The following is a 17,458-nucleotide window of genomic DNA, read 5'->3' on the forward strand; positions in this document are numbered from 1 at the left end:
CTAGCTGAAGAAGAGTGCACTGGTGAGGACACGCATAGCATGCCCATGCTGCGGTTTCCAGACGGCTCCAAAACCCTTCTCCCCAAGGAACTCATTCCAAGACCTACCCGAGTGGCTACTCTGAGCATAGTGTGTGCAACAAGCTATCCCTCCTTGGGGAGTCTTCTTCCTATACAGGAACATCAGAGACCCTGTACAGCAAAGAATAGGCCCAAGCAAAGCACAAGGGGAAACAAATACTCCTAACTCTACAAGGCAACAAACAAGTAGCGGCCAGAGTGAAATCCATCCATCCCGGATCAAACTTGCTTTTGTTGAGACTGCTTCAGAGCCAGGAGACACTGCAGCCAAGCACAGATGGAGACGTCCTAGACACTCCTCTCTGCTCCAGTCACCACAGCGACTGACTCAGTGCATGTCCTCCAGACTACCCAGGCTACAAGAGGGCGGGAGGAGAGTGTGCTGTGTTTGTCACTGGTGTGTGCGGTGTCAAACACACGGTCTAGCACATACCCACTGGTGAGACCATGCTCTGCTTCTAACAATGACCTTGGGCAGGCAGGAACTATCTCCTCTGATAGGTTTTTAGGGTGTTTCTAGAAGTTTCAGGTATGGTGCTCAAAACTGATGCGCTTCCTAGTAAAAGGTTGGGTGTCGAAGCCCAGATCTCTGCAAGGTCTTTCGAAGTCAGGCCTGACAATCAGTAGGGAGCTCAAAAGCCCAGACAGCTGCTGTCAGCAAGGAAGGGAGGGTAAGGACTTCCAGGAGATGGGTAGGAGAGAGGCAAACGGAGACATGTGGCATAAGGGAGGCTCACAGGAGATAGGCCCTATGTGCATGTGAGGTGCTGTGGGCTGACCAGGCAGGACATCAGCCCACACTCAGCAGGGTCACTTACCTGTTGGGTCCTCCGAGGAGAGTCAGTGCCATCTGACTGGCACACACACCAGTCATCTCAAGTCTCCGCTCTAGGGTCAGCCCATGCTTCTCAGCCACAGATAACAGTTTTTTATGTAGCTCATAGGAGATACTTGGGACCACCAGGCCAGAGTCTGTGGTTAAAAGAGGCAAGAAGCAAGGGAAAATTATTACAAGAAACCAGGCTTTAAAAAAAATGTAGGCATTCTATGCAGATTCTGAGACAGGGTCTCTCATGTAGCCCAGGCTTAAAACTTACTATGTAGCTAAGGGTGACTTTGAACTCCAAATCCCTTTTCCACCTCCAAAATGCTGAAATTAGAAGTGAGCACAGCCACAGCCGATTTATTCAGTATTGAGAACTGAACCCAGAACTTTGTGTGTGCTAGGCAAAAACTCTACCAAATGAGCTGTATTCTAGGCCAAATGTCAACTTTTTAAGACTCAGCCTTGCAAGGCATGCTGAAGCATGCCTTTAATCTCAGCATTCTAGAGGCAGAGGCAGTCAGATATGAGTTTGAGGCAAGCCTGGTCTACTAGTGAGTTCTAGGACAGTCACGGCTATGTAGAGAGCCTGTTTGAAAAAAGAAGACCAATCCTCACCTGATCCATTCTCCTCCCTGAAGCAAAGGCATGCTTGAAGAGTAAATGACAACTTAGACACAATTTGGTCTAGATCAGTGTTCTCAACCCATGGTTCGAATGACCCTTTCACAGGGGTCACCTACGACCATCGGACAACAGATTTTTATATTACGCTTCAAAACAGTAACAAAATTACAATTATGAAGTAGCACCAAAAATAATTTTATGGTTGGGGTCACCACAACAGAAGGAACTGATGCAGATCAACACAAAGCAAGGAGGACTTTGCCCTCCCTGAAGGCACTCGGCTTCAGATCACTGTGCACAGGTGCCACAGCAATCCATCACAATAAAGAGAGCACACTTTCCCCAAAGTGGGGGAAAGTCACCCTGGACTGTAGTTTTCCTCATAAATAGGCTGCTCCTCTTTCCCAAGAATTGGAACAGACAATAATGCCCTTTGACCTTTCTGAACACTGCTGTTCTCATCAATTTCTTGGCAGGAAGTTCTACCCATTTGCTCTCTGCTTCCTCTTATTTCTTTCTTCCACTTAGTTCTTCCTCTTAGCTTAAGGAAATTTAGACAGCAACTTGTTTTCTCAAATGTCATTTTCCCCTATTTACATACTACCCAACCTTCTGGCCACAGCAAAACAACTGTCAAGCTACTTAAATGAACATTTTGTTTCATTCCCCAGAAACAAAATTCTAACAATTCCCTGGCAGCTAGTATACTTGGAAAAGTTTATGTGGTGTACCCACATACATACATCAGTATCTTCAGACCAGTGACACTTCAGAAAGCAGGAAACCAAGCAAGCAAGAAATACCAAGGTAAAAACTGGTGATCTGAAGCCCTTACTTTAATGCCGTATTACAAATGCCAAAGCTGGACTGGCCCCAGAGGATCAGACCTACTGCCAAAGAAGACCATTTAGCTTCCTTGTCTGAAGAAACAAACATGGACTCTAGGCTTGAGAACCAGCTCAGAGGCTAAGAGCATTGGCTACTCTTTCTGAAGATTCAGGTCTGAGACCAATAGCCACAAGACAGCTCACAACCATCTGTAAACTCCAGTTCCAGGGCATCGGACACTCGTTCTGGCTTCGGTGTGTATTGTATACACATGGCACACACATACATGCAGGCAAAACACTCACACATGCTTAAAAGACAAAACCAACAACAAAACAAGCTCTAGCAAGTCATCAGAGGATTGCCTACTGGCTGTGTCTGGCATTTTAGATCCTGTATCCTCAATTACATTGGACTGTGAACTCCAAGCAGGGAGGTGACTGTTTTAAATCAGTAGCCATGGTTTCAGGAGCGTGTTAGCTTGTTGCACCTCCATCGTCAAGACAGGTAAGGTCTCACCAACTGGTCAAATGTATAGATACAAACCTCATGCTATTTATGATCTGGTCTAAAAACAGAAGTTTTCTTGTGGATCACTGCTCCAGCATTCTGCTTAGAAAAACTTCCCTGCCCCGCTGGTCATTTCTAGAGAAATTTCTTTTTCTTTCCTTTCTTCCTTCCTTCCTTCCTTTTCTTTCTTTTTCGAGACAGAGCTTCTCTGTGTGGTCCTGGCTGTCACAGAACTCACTCTGTAGGCCAGACTGGCTTTGAACTCACAGAGAAACTGCCTCCTGAAAATGGGATTAAAGGTGTGTGCTGTCACTGTCCATTGAGAAATTTCTTTTACTTCTATCATGAATCCAGTCCTGACTGTGTAGATTACCCAAACCAGACAAAAGGAGGCTTTTGTATGTTTTAGCAATAGGAACCAAGCAGAAAGCCCAATTCTACAGCAGTCAGGTCTGCATCTCCTCAAGTGAAGAAGACCAACACAGTTTAATACAGGAAAAACATAATGAAAAGTGCCTAACATTTGTCAAAATAAATAATCAGTTGAGTGCTTTTACCTGCCCAACCCATTTCTGTTATGGGCAGAGATGACCAACAGCACCTTTCAAGCACCGACTCTCTTCCTACCCCTCTCTAAAATTTAAGTCACTGGTGTTCCAGGCACTAAGGCTGAGGGTGCAGTCTGACCTTATACATCAAAACGCGACTAAAACAGCCATATTTTTATGGCCCACTTTAGACAGGCACATATTTGTAGAGCTTCCTGGTGAAGCCCTGAGAGGCTGAGTTTCCAAGCCTCCTGAGCTGTCGTACTCCAAACCTGTCAGGACTAGTCATACAGTCATACACCTATGTGCTTCAAAAGCCTCCTTCCCTGCAAAGCCATGCAGAGTAGAGCTTTCCCTCAGCCTGCCTCCTTCACCTGTCTACCTGAACTGGTGCTGTTGGGTATTTAACAGAGTCTGCTACCCTATAAATCAAGTTTTCCAACTCTGGCTCTTGTGTTGTACACAGACAGAAATCTCTCTGGGAACAAGTGGATCCATTTTCAGCCCATTCTCGCCTCATAGCCCTGAAGAATATGAATAAAATTCTGGAGATCGGGGAAACGAGCACTCCCCACTCTGGCTAGAAGCTACTACTAGAGCTGGAAACTGAATCTCCTACCATCTCCTCTGGTCTGTGCAGACAGGATGGGCTGTGCTGATGGGCTGCATATTTCTATAACCTAGAGCGAGAGAGGCTAGAATCCTCTTTGCCTGAAGTCATACGCTGGGGACTTTACGAGAGCCTGCTGTTTGCTTCTCCAAAAGGAATGCATGAGAATCATACAATATTCCTTTTTTAAACATTATAAAGAAAGTTCGAGAAGCTGGACTTGCTTATCAAAAAGAGTCAGGGGGAATAAAATAAGCTGCAAAGGAAATGAAGCAAGAACATAACGTGCATACTGCGAACAAGAACACTGGCAGTCTGAACACGGTCCACGTCTAATAATTGTGTTAGAACACTGGCAGTCTGAACACGGTCCACGTCTAATAATTATGTTAGAACACTGGCAGTCTGAACACGGTCCACGTCTAATAATTATGTTAGAACACTGGCAGTCTGAACACGGTCCACGTCTAATAATTATGTTAGAACACTGGCAGTCTGAACACGGTCCACGTCTAATAATTATGTTAGAACACTGGCAGTCTGAACACGGTCCACGTCTAATAATTATGTTAGAACACTGGCAGTCTGAACACGGTCCACGTCTAATAATTATGTTAGAACACTGGCAGTCTGAACACGGTCCACGTCTAATAATTATGTTAGAACACTGGCAGTCTGAACACGGTCCACGTCTAATAATTATGTTAGAACACTGGCAGTCTGAACACGGTCCACGTCTAATAATTATGTTAGAACACTGGCAGTCTGAACACGGTCCACGTCTAATAATTATGTTAGAACACTGGCAGTCTGAACACGGTCCACGTCTAATAATTATGTTAGAACACTGGCAGTCTGAACACGGTCCACGTCTAATAATTATGTTAGAACACTGGCAGTCTGAACACGGTCCACGTCTAATAATTATGTTAGAACACTGGCAGTCTGAACACGGTCCACGTCTAATAATTATGTTAGAACACTGGCAGTCTGAACACGGTCCACGTCTAATAATTATGTTAGAACACTGGCAGTCTGAACACGGTCCACGTCTAATAATTATGTTAGAACACTGGCAGTCTGAACACGGTCCACGTCTAATAATTATGTTAGAACACTGGCAGTCTGAACACGGTCCACGTCTAATAATTATGTTAGAACACTGGCAGTCTGAACACGGTCCACGTCTAATAATTATGTTAGAACACTGGCAGTCTGAACACGGTCCACGTCTAATAATTATGTTAGAACACTGGCAGTCTGAACACGGTCCACGTCTAATAATTATGTTAGAACACTGGCAGTCTGAACACGGTCCACGTCTAATAATTATGTTAGAACACTGGCAGTCTGAACACGGTCCACGTCTAATAATTATGTTAGAACACTGGCAGTCTGAACACGGTCCACGTCTAATAATTATGTTAGAACACTGGCAGTCTGAACACGGTCCACGTCTAATAATTATGTTAGAACACTGGCAGTCTGAACACGGTCCACGTCTAATAATTATGTTAGAACACTGGCAGTCTGAACACGGTCCACGTCTAATAATTATGTTAGAACACTGGCAGTCTGAACACGGTCCACGTCTAATAATTATGTTAGAACACTGGCAGTCTGAACACGGTCCACGTCTAATAATTATGTTAGAACACTGGCAGTCTGAACACGGTCCACGTCTAATAATTATGTTAGAACACTGGCAGTCTGAACACGGTCCACGTCTAATAATTATGTTAGAACACTGGCAGTCTGAACACGGTCCACGTCTAATAATTATGTTAGAACACTGGCAGTCTGAACACGGTCCACGTCTAATAATTATGTTAGAACACTGGCAGTCTGAACACGGTCCACGTCTAATAATTATGCTTGGGTTACAAGGTGGATCTTTATTGTTTGAGAATCAAGGCAGTCGATTGGTTTCTGGATTTCTCTGGATATTAGTATGCATTTAACAGCTGTACTGAAGTAAGAAAGGGGGATATAACTATGCAATCTGTGACAGGCAGAACATTCACAAGGCTCCCATTAACCTCTAGATATCAAGGAAAACCAACAAGCACAGACTGCATGAACGGAAAGGGGGCTCCTCCTTGCATTGCTTATTTCTACAGCGTGGGGCTAGGTTGTCTCTCAGGACCCAGGGGCCCAGTATTGCAAATATCTGTCCTTTCATATCACATATCATATCACACTATCACTTATGCATTCCCCATTCCAATCTACACCACTTCAGGTCTTTCTCTCCTTATAGACTACACACGTCCTCATATTCTCCATGCCCCAATCTGGAAGCACCACATTCAAGCTTCCCCTCTCATCCATCAAGGTCTAGCCTTTCTCCTGTCTAACCAGACTCTTTTTTTTTAAATATTTATTTACTTATTATGTATACAAATGTTCTGTCTGTGTGTATGCCTGCAGGCCAGAAGAGGGCATCAGACCTCATTACAGATGGTTGTGAGCCACCATGTGGTTGCTGGGAATTGAACTCAGGACCTTTGGAAGAGCAGGCAATGCTCTTAACCACTGAGCCATCTCTCCAGCCCTCTAACCAGACTCTTACAACAAAGTGCCTCTCCATGTAGCACCACTGATGGGCATGAGATTTCTCTAGGTCTATAAACTGAGTCTATTCTGTGGCAGTCCCAAAATGGAGGCTCTGGGAGGAGGTAGCATACTTTCTGTGGTTCAAAACCACCTGCAAATTAGCACCTTCAGACTAGCAATGTATAAGTAGCCCCTGCAGATCTATATGAGATCTACCACAAAATGCAATGTTGCATCAGGAGGAATTGTTAAGAGAAGCCTAGAGATATGCAACAACATACATCCTGGCAACAAGCCTTTATCCTGGCTGCATCTATCTCACAGCCTTTCCCTCACACACACGCACCACCTCTGTCAGGCCTCAGTACACTCTTCACTTCCTGTCTCTACTCCAACAGCCCTAAATACCTTAGACTCTTATCTCCCCTCTCACCGCATTAGTTTTTCTCAATCTTTACTTTAAAACATTTCATTATATGTACTTACTTATTTGTGCACACATGCAATGGTGAAGAAATCTTGCGGGAGTCAGTTCTTACCATTATGTGAGTTCTGGAGATCAAACTCACATAAGCAGACATCAGATAAGGAACAGACTCATTAGCTTCCTACTGGCCTTATAACTCAAGATCCTTCTCAATGAAACTCACAACCACTTTCTCACTCTCTGTCCTCTAGAGTGGCAACTATACCTTTTGCTTTCTACAGCTTCATCCACAAAGCAATACAGAAGAAAAGAGGGGCAGACAACTCAAATCACAAAACTATGCACAGCTCTCTGTAAAGTTAAGCCTCATTTTCTAATAAACATCCTCTTCTTCTCAGCCTAGAAAATCCTGCCCATGAGCTTCTGTTCAGGCTCTCAACCCCATCCTAAGCTCGCCCGCTTTTCAACATCTAGCACACACACTGTCAGCACCCGCACACGGGGATCTTTCCATCTCTTACTCCCCATTCCTATCCCCATGCTGAGTGAGCATCTAAATCAGGCTCCTGACTGCTAAGCTGGTCTGCACACAGCTCTTTCTACTACATTCTTTTTCTTCTGCTTTTGCTTTTTCGAGACAGGCTTCCTCTATGTAGCCCTGACTGTCCTGGAACTGCTTTGTATGCCAGGCTGACTTCAAGCTCAGGGATACACCTGCCTCCGCCTCTCTATTGCTGGGATTAAGGGTGTGTGCCACCACGCCTGGCTTCCATTACATTCTTAAGAGCAGGTTACAATAAGCACAGCAGTTTTTCCCTGGTGTTTGTGTGCTTGTGGGTATGCATATTGAGGCCAGAAGTTAACAATGGGTGTCACCCTCATTCACTATCTTACTCTTTAAGACCAGGTCTAGAAAAGACCCAGATACACTGGCTCCCTAGAAAGCTCCAGGAATCCATCCTCCTGTCTCCACCTCCCCAGCACTGGGAATAAGGCATGTCCTGCCACACCCTGTGTTTATGTGGGTACTGTGCTACCAAACTCAGATTAGATTCCCGTGCTTACACAGTAAGCACTCTACTGACTCAGCAATCTTCCCAGCCTAAGCACAGTGTCTTGTGGGACCCAATGGTCCTAAGTATGCATTTTAGAATATTATAAAATTTGAGCAAAAACTATTCTCTGGCACTTGCCAGTATTCTCTGGGGACTTTTTCACTGTATGTGGTACACTCACATACACACATGCAAACCATTTGCTTCCAGAGAGTTCTTAGCTCGCAAGTCCAGATCCAGAGATATCCTGACCCATTTGGGGGTAACTGCTGAACATTATTATTTTACAGGGTAGGCCTAAGGCCCAAGTTAGACTGTCTTACAACCTGTCACTGTAGAAAAATCAGCCATGCCAAAGGACCAGAAAAGGCTTTCCAGAGAAATTTGAGTTAAACATAAACACGGAACCAAATTTAGTTGATTCCTGAACAACCGACCTCTTATAATAAGCACGTGCTCATGCACAGAAACACGCATTCAGGTGCTCACACCTCCTCCCTCTCTGCTGGCAAAGAAGAGTGCTAAGGGGAGTTTGTGCAATTCCCAAATAAGTGTCTATGTGCTGTTGGCACCACTTAGCATGAACATACAGGATATCAGCAGCAAGCTGTTAGAACTCTAAAGCCAAAGCTACCACCAAATGGGTAATAAACATGTTGCTCCACGTTCAGTGCTCTAGGTACGAGCAGGATGACAGCATTTAGAATTAAAAACATGAATGACACAAAGCTAGACTGGAGGGCTCTCCAGGCCACTTCTGCAAATTATTGATCAGACTGGTCCATTTCGGAGACCACACTTTTTGGAAACTGCAGTCTGCTTGCTATTAATTAGATTTAGCTTCTTTTTTCTTTCTTTAAAATTTATTTATTTTATGTGTGAGTGTTTTATCTGCATACACACCTTTATGACAGAAGAGGGCAGCAGATCCCTCTAGAGATGGCTGTGAGCCACCATGTGGTTGCTTATAATTGAACTCAAGATCTCTGGAAGAGCAGCCAAGGCTCTTAACTGCTGAGCCATCTCTCCAGCCCCCTGCCCCAGATTTCTCTTCTTATACTACAGTCTTAACTTGTCCACATTCACAAGACAAAAAGGTATGTCAACTAGATCATTTCTCCAAACATTCTGGACAGACAGCCTCACTCAGCTGTTAACATCTGGAACTGAAAAGCGTTCGGCTCTTCACTATTTGAGTACTACTCAGTACACGCCTGCTTGAGGACTGACTGTGTTTTGAATCTGGAGGAGAAACTGCTTAGTGAGACAACTGTTACTCTATTTCTAGAACAACAGAAGGGCTTTATTTCTAACCACGATTAAGGAAAACAAGAAAAACCAGGTGGCGAGAGGCTGTTGGGCTTCTTGTCCCCTTACTCCATGCCCTAGGAGACTGCCACACAACACAGGCTGCTATCCTGAGTTGCTGATCAAGAGCCAGCATGTGTGCCTTGTAGTGTATTTATTGGCAAGTATAGGAAAATAATTTCAAGAGGACAGAACTGTCTATTCCCGTCATTAAAAATAAAAGATGTATGGAAACAAAGTTGGAGAGGTACAGTATCTAATTGGAAAAATGACGTGGAAGTTTGAGTGAAAATGGCCCACAGGCTCATAGGGACTCACACCCGGAGATGTACCTGCCCCCCCCCCCCAGTACCGGGATTAAAGGCGTGCCCTGGGCAGTGGGAGGTATGAGCTTGTTGTAGTAAGTGTGTCACTAGGGGGTGAGTTTTGAGGTCTCAGAATTGCTCAAGTCAGACCCAGTGGGACATTCTCTGCCTGTGGCTCTAAATAGAACTTTCAGATCCTTCTCCAGTACCCTGTCTCCCCCGACACACTGCCATGCTTCCCACCAAGATGATAATGAACTAAACCTCTGAAACTGTGAGCCAGCTCCAATTAAATGCTTTACTTTGTAAGAGTTGCCGTCATCATGGTGTTTCTTCACAGTAATCAAAACCCTAACTAAGACAAATTACTACCCCTGTTTTGGTCTATTTAGGAATGTTTTCTCAGTTTCTTTGGTATCTGAAATGTTTTTCTTTCTCGTTATGAACTCTTACTTTTTAGTCATTTAACCACAAGTCAGACCATGATCTTCCCAAGTTTAGGAATTCCTGTGGTCTAAATAATTCCAGGAAACCACATACTTCATAATCCAACCACCTCTGCATAGCCACAAGGACAGCAGCACAGAGAGCTGCAGCAGGAATAGGCAGCTGGTAGATCAGGCCAGCCTGGCTACCCTGTCGAAAACAAAACCCTTAAAACTAGCTGAGGCAGAGGCTGGAGTACTGGCTGCTCTTCTAGAAGACTGGAGTTGTAGTTCCAGCACCTACATGGCTGTTCAAAACTGACTGTAACTCCAGTTCCAAGGGAATCTAATGCCCTCTCCTGGGCCCCAGGGGCAGTGCATACATGTATAGACATACATGCAAGCAAACATCCACACATAAAATTAAAAAGTAAATCAACCTAAAAGGAAATCATTAAGGTAAGAGAAACACACTATAATCCAGTGGCTTTCATGATTACAAAGGGACTATTTAGGTGAGATTTTAACCAAACTCTCAATGACCAAGGCTACCGGAAGGTAAAGGGAGTAGGACAAATGTAATTTCCTGAAACTCCAAGTTTAGCACATGAAATTTACCCATCTTCACCTCTGTGCATCAGCCAATAACTACTAAACAGAGCTACATTTCTGGTGAAGCAAACACTTATCAGGGAAACCAGACTTAAGATTAACACGAAGTCTGCCAGATACAGGACATAAAGGAACAAGTATTGAAACGGCCCCTCCACCACAGCTCAGAGCTAAGTTAGCCATCATCCCCAACAGACAATAACATCACACTACCGCCAAGTCACTAATTCCTGATGCAAGATGCTGACTTTCAAACAATTAGGTTTTTCTGTTTTAAGCAAATTCAAAAGGAAGAGTAGCCCAGGGTGGGGTCAACAGAACTCACCTGTGCATGGTGGGGTCAACAGAACTCACCTGTGCAGAACTCCTTGCTCACAACGTGTGGTACCGTGATTCTTCGGTAGACAATGGGTTCTGATTCGAGGATGTTTTCATCGTGGCGGTACCTGGCAGGCCGTTCATTTGGGACACCCCGGGAACGGGTGCCGCTTCTCCTCTCATAGGTGTCAATCTCCTCAAACACAGCTGCCTTGTCAAAAAGGGCCAGGTTCCCCTCAAAGTCAAAATCTGTGTCTGGGATCTCCTCAATATCATCTCCGAAGCACTCGTCATCTTTATTCTTCATTTGGCCATTTTTTAAACCACTTTTCTTTGGGGTTGCCTGATTGGGGTGCCTGCTACTAGACGACCCTGAGGGAAAAAAATAAAGATCAAAATCAGTGTGCAGCAAATAAAGGGGAAGGTATTTCTAAATCACATTAAGTAGCAAAAAAAGAGCAAGAGCACAAAGCTCACAAGGAACAATAAATTTGAAAAACCATTCAAATAACTAAACATGAAATGAACAATACTCTTATAAATCTTAATCAGTGCTGCCTTTTGTAAGGGAAGAGGTGATAGCAGAAGCTCTTTGTCAATGAGGTCATCAATAAGCCCACTAGACTGGCCTTGAACTCCCAAACAGCTTGGATTACAGGTGTGCCCCACCAACAAGGCAACAGAAGTTTATCAAATGAGAAGTGGAAGAGCCACGGCAAGGCCAGGATGGCTGCTGCTACCAAAGTAAAAGAATGGTCCACAGGAAGACACTGCTCAGCTCTTATTCTCTGTGCACCCACCAAGGTCCTTTCTGACTTCACGTATTCTCAGGCTGGATCACGGCAGGCTAGAATCCAGACAACAGATCCAGATCATCTGAAATGCCTTTCAGTCTTTGGCTACCATGGTCTCTTTTCTCAGAACTGTATCTCTTCTATACATAAACATGTCTGCACTATCAAAGACAAGTGATCACAGCAAAATAAACACCAGAACTGCAGCAACCGGCCACCCTATCTCTTAGACTACTTGGCTGCTGCATATCAATCAACACTACTCTAGCAATCACAGAGAAAGCCCTGTAAAATTCTCCCAATCAGTCATTCAGGGAATAAATGACACCCACACATACAGGTAGGCGACTCATTTCAGCTCAACTGCATTCCCTTTTCATAATCTTTCAATGTGCCAAGAGTTAGAAGATCTTTAATCTAGTTTTGTCATCAAGATGTTATGTCATCTAGAAGCTGAGGAGATGGCAGTCATTAAAGTATGTGAGGCAAACATGAGGACCTGAGCTGGATCACTAACACGGATGTAAAAGCTGGATGCAAAAGTGGACGCATCTGTAACCGAAGGATCCCTGAAAGTTTACGGGGTGAGCCAGACAGCCGAGCCAAATCCGTGAGACCCAGGCTGAGTGAGAGAAATTCTGTCTCAAAAAATAAGACGGAAAGGGATGAAAGAGAACACCATGTTGACCTCCGGCACCCACATGCACATGTGGATGTGTACGGGCATGCACACATGCATATAACCACATGAACACACACATGCACAATGTACACACATAGTTATATAATTTGGGGATGGAGTTGAAGCCCAGATGGCAGAGAACTTGCCATGCATGCACTAACCCCTAGGTTCAATTCCTAGCACCACAAAGACTGGAAATGGTGGGGCAAACCTGTAATCCAAGCACTTGAAGAGGCAGGACAGAAACTCAAGGTCATCCATTGGCCTAGGCTACGTGAGATCTTGTTTTAAAAACAAAAGCAAAAAGTAAGAATTATGTATAATCTTATATTTGCTTTTCAACATTTTAGGGCTTCAATCTCCATTAAGCAAAATGTTCACAGCACAGTTTCTAAGCAGTCAATAAAAAACTGACAAATTAAGCAACACTAGCAAGGCCATTTAACATTATTCTGAAGAATATACATTATGCAAATATAACTCAATGTTTTTTTAATGCCTCAGTATGGAAAAGCTGTGTTAGTAGGGAATATGTGACTTTGGTCTCTGAGGGAAAAAAACAAAACATGAGGGTAAAGAACAGAGAGGCACCATTAACTCGGATTGTAAACCCCTACAAAATAAGAAGTGGTTTAGACTAAATTCCATTTTCAATTGTTTACCAGACATTTAGTGAGAGAACACTGAGTGCTATAACTAGGTGCTGGGAATACATGATATATCATCAATACTAACTAAGGAAAAATAAAGTATACAAACAGTGAAAATTCAGCGTGGATTCAAATCTTAAAAGGTGTGTGTGTTCCCACAAGAAGAAGTCAGGTGACCTGATCTAGCATGCTCTACCTTATTCCCTTGAGATGAGGTCTCTCACTGAGCCTGGAGCCAGGCTGGCAGCCCCAGAGAGCCTCCTGTTTCTGACCTCCACCGCACTGCGGTTACAGACACAGGATGTGTTCAGATTTGGTGCTGGAGATCTGAACTCAGGTCTGCATGCTTTCACAGAAGTGCTCTTACCCATGGAGCCCTCTCCTCAGGCCACGAGAACACACAGCTGGATTAAGAACATAACAGGCATGAAACTACAAATACACTATTATTAATATTTGTAGTTAAAGGGAAGAAAGAACAGGACAGAAAGTCCAGCTCTCAAATGATCACTGCACTGATTCAATATTAAATATTAAATCAACTATCTACTAGGAAACAGGCATGCAACCCAACTGCCTCTCATCCCCAGGTCCAAACAGGATACTCCACTGGGATATAGAAGATGACAAAAAACATTTTATTCACTTTTAAGTAAAAATTGTGGGAAATTACATACACCTCATGAATTTAATATGCTGATGGACACCGACATCCTAGGAGGCTTCATGCCAGTAAATCACTACCATTTCTGAGGTATCTGGAGAAAACGCAATGTTCTCTACCTAACAAGTCTGTCCATGTTAAGTGGACTTACATAATTTTTTGAAAACAAAGTCTTTCCCTAGAACATGCTGTGCCATGTAGCCCAGTAACGATCCTCCTGGAATGCTAAGATTACATGTATGTGCCATACATAATTTAAATATGCACCAATATTTAAATTATATAGCATGAGTTGTGCAACAGTATATATAGTTTGGTTGTTATACATACAAAGACTGCTGCATCACCAGGAATAAAATCTTGAGTATTCAGCCAGCTAATGACTGAAATATCATTACAGGACATAGCTTTTTACATAAGTTCGCCTGTTTTTACCCCCCCCACCACGTTGTTGTTGCTACTGCTATGTGTGTGCCCATATTGCATTTTTTGTTTTGTTTTGTTTTTCAAGACAGGGTTTCTCTGTAGCTTTGGAGCCTGTCCTGGAACTAGCTCTTGTAGACCAGGTTGCCTTGAACTCATGGAGATCCGCCTGCCTCTGCCCCCCCCCCCCCGAGTGCTGGGATTAAAGGCGAGTGCTGGGATTAAAGGCATGCACCATCACCGCCTGGTCCATATTGCATATTTTAAGCAAGTGCTCCATCACTGAGCCACACCCCTAGACTTTTCATCATTTTAGTTTTAGTTGAGATATGGTTCTTTTGTTTTTTTTGAGACAAGGTTTCCTTATGTAGCTTTGGAGCAGGTCCTGGAACTCACTCTGTAGACCAGGCTAGCCGCAAACTCAGAGATCTGCATACCTCTACCTTATGAGTGCTGGCATTAAAGGCGTGCGCCACCACCTCCAGGCATGAGACAGGGTTTTGTTATGCATCCTGCTACTTTCCAACTAGTTATCCTGTCTCAGTCTTGAAAATGCTAAGATTATAGATCTGTGTCATCATGCCCACACCGTCTTAACCATTTTGGGGGTTTCCTAGTGGTATCGAGGTTTATGTTGGGGTAAGCCCCAATAAGCCCCTCAGGATTCAGAAGGATTACTATATCAGGCAAAAATCTGACTAATTAGGTCTGAGGGTAGACGAAATAAATTAGCTACATGAGTCTTTTCACCATGTCCTATTTACTCTTCCTGTGCTCTCTCTAATGCTCTCTCGATGTTCCTTTGGATGTTTCTCTTCCATGTCCCTTGCTGTTCCTCGCTGTTCTACTCATCCCACAAGGTTTCCAGTTTATATACCCACACGTAGTTAACAAGCATCCTTTTTTTAGGGCTAACAGGATGGATAAAAGACTGACCAGGTAGGCGCCTTATGTCTCAGAAGGGGCGTGACTGTGCAGTTGTCCAGCAGATATCAGAAGGATTAGGTTGGAGCTTGCCCCTGGGCCAAGCATCCTGGTGTTGTATCTACTGGCACTGAGGGAGAAGGAATTTCTTTCTCTGGGGCTGGTTTAGCAGCCCAAGCTTTTTTCCTATATATTTTAGGGGTAAAAGTACAAACAGTTAATTTCTTAGACTAAGACCTCATGTCAAATGAAAGGTAAAGGTAAGTGCAGAATATTAATAGCTTGTTAGGGCAGAGCAAAGACCAGCAGGCTATACTCTCCTGACTCGGCTGTGAGAGAATTCAAGGCCTCCCAGACCTGTTTATCAGTAAGAGCAGACATACTGTCTCTCTGCTCAGAGCTCTTTTCTTGTCAATAAGTCCTGTCAATGAGGATAATTGTGGGGGACTTAGCTTTATGTAGATTCGACTAGAAATAAAGGTTTGATAGAGTGAATGCTTTTATAGTAGGGCCCCATAGTGCAGGGGAGAGTATACATTGCTGGGATATTTTGGGATGAATCCTATTATGAGAGGGGAAAATGTCATGATTTCACAAGATTTCTACAAAATTGACAGTTACTATCCAAAAGACAAGAGTTCCCAAAGCCTTGCAAATTGGGTTCTCCACCAGGTCATACTCTGTGGACCTGTCCACAGCTGTCAGCTGTACTCTCTGTATAACATTTGTGGCTGACATCATAGTGGCACCGGGGAGCAAGGTCAGGCACTGAGTTCATTAGGGACAAGTTAATAAATAGTGTGTACTCAATACTGTGCAAGATAATGAAAAGCTACTGAAATGCCAAGTACAAAATCAATGAAAATAACCCTAGATGGTTGTAGAGCTTTCTCGGCGTGCTACCAAAACACCCCACCACAATAAACGGCAGCCCGGTTCACGACAGAAAATGTTGTCTGCCCTAAAGATGCTGGACACTGGACACTATTTTTGGCTTGGCTCTAGAACTCTGACACATTTAACTGCACCCACAGCTGTTTATCATCTGCTGCTTGTGTTCTCTCCACAAGACTATTCATCCAAGAGCCATACTCTAAACTAAGAACTATCTATTTTTCCAATACTGTCAATATTTTTCCAAGAAAAACACTGATTTTTTTTCAAAAATACTGAAAATTCCAAAAGTCAGGGGAAAATGACCAGAAAAATAAAACATTTTTTAAAAAATGAAAAGCAGGCAAAATTGTCATTTGTCTTAAGTCTCCCATTTCCCCATACTTGAATACAAAATACACCGAAGTCTTTGGTGAACAAGCTTGCTCAGCACTTGGCTCAGTACTTGGCTCACGTGGCCCATGGGTCTGGCTGGGCATTAAGCAAACTGGCTTCTGGCCACTGAGAGCACAAGGAACTTCCCTTGGAAAAGATAAACAGCACTTCCCAGGCTTGTATACCTTTCAAACAAGGGCCAAGCATGTGGGACTGGAAGCTGGCCTTCCTGTGCCATTTTCCTGCCAGCCTTTGATACACAGGCCCTTTGGCCAGGACGTTCTGTAACAAACCCACTGTTGTGTAACCCTCAGTGTCACTAATTGGCTTTTGTCACACACATATTACAAAAGAAAACTTTGTCCTACACTTAAAGTTCTAAAAGGTATCTGATAGTCAAACTGAAAATATTTTAGCTCTAGACTCAGAATTTATGACAGAAAGCCTGACAATACTGGAGCACTCTAGTTATTTCCCAAATCACAGCGCTGCACTCTCTAGTATGGAAAACAGACGAAGCACATCCGAAGTCAAGGGGACTTCCAGCAGAACCATGGAATCATAAGTTCCAACTGCAGATGGCTACCAGATCTAATAGGCCATTAAAGCCCAACCATGCTGCAGCAAGTTAACATCCAACGTCTTTAAAAGGTTTAACTATACTTCCCAGTTTCTATCCTCAAAAGAGGAAGGGAGAATCTGGTACCAAGTAGACACAATTCTGTACCTATGATTATATTTTACTTCTAATTTTGTATATATGTGATTCTGGGATAGGTGGGTGTGTGCCTAAGAGGCCAGCAGAAAGTATTAGATCTTCTGGAGCTGAAATTATACATACTGTAAGACATTTTGCTTATATAAAAATGAACACAAGGCCAGCTACCTACTTTCATGTCCTATGGGCAAAAAAGGCTTCACCATTTAATAGTATGTAGCCAATGTCTGTCACATTCATGACTGTAATGTGATTTCAGAGTGTCTTTTATTTGTCCCTAATAGTCACTATTTTCAGCTGAC

The 17,458-nt window shown here is 43.6% G+C and overlaps 1 protein-coding gene across 2 annotated transcripts in view; it reads right to left on the reverse strand.

The window, feature by feature from the left end:
- Positions 1-17,458, reverse strand: part of Edc3 (enhancer of mRNA decapping 3) — a 44,010-nt gene that overhangs the window by 6,416 nt on the left and 20,136 nt on the right. For both annotated transcript variants that reach the window (XM_041647452.1, XM_041647451.1), the window contains exons 4-5: positions 11,069-11,404; positions 899-1,052 (exon numbers count right to left, since the gene is read on the reverse strand). In XM_041647452.1, coding sequence (XP_041503386.1) covers positions 899-1,052; positions 11,069-11,404 — 490 coding nt within the window. The remainder of the gene's footprint in view (positions 1-898; positions 1,053-11,068; positions 11,405-17,458) is intronic.

This window comes from Microtus oregoni, unplaced genomic scaffold, assembly GCF_018167655.1.
Source record: "Microtus oregoni isolate MIOR12 unplaced genomic scaffold, Mior012 000179F_ref0000403, whole genome shotgun sequence".
Classification (NCBI taxonomy): domain Eukaryota; kingdom Metazoa; phylum Chordata; class Mammalia; order Rodentia; family Cricetidae; genus Microtus; species Microtus oregoni.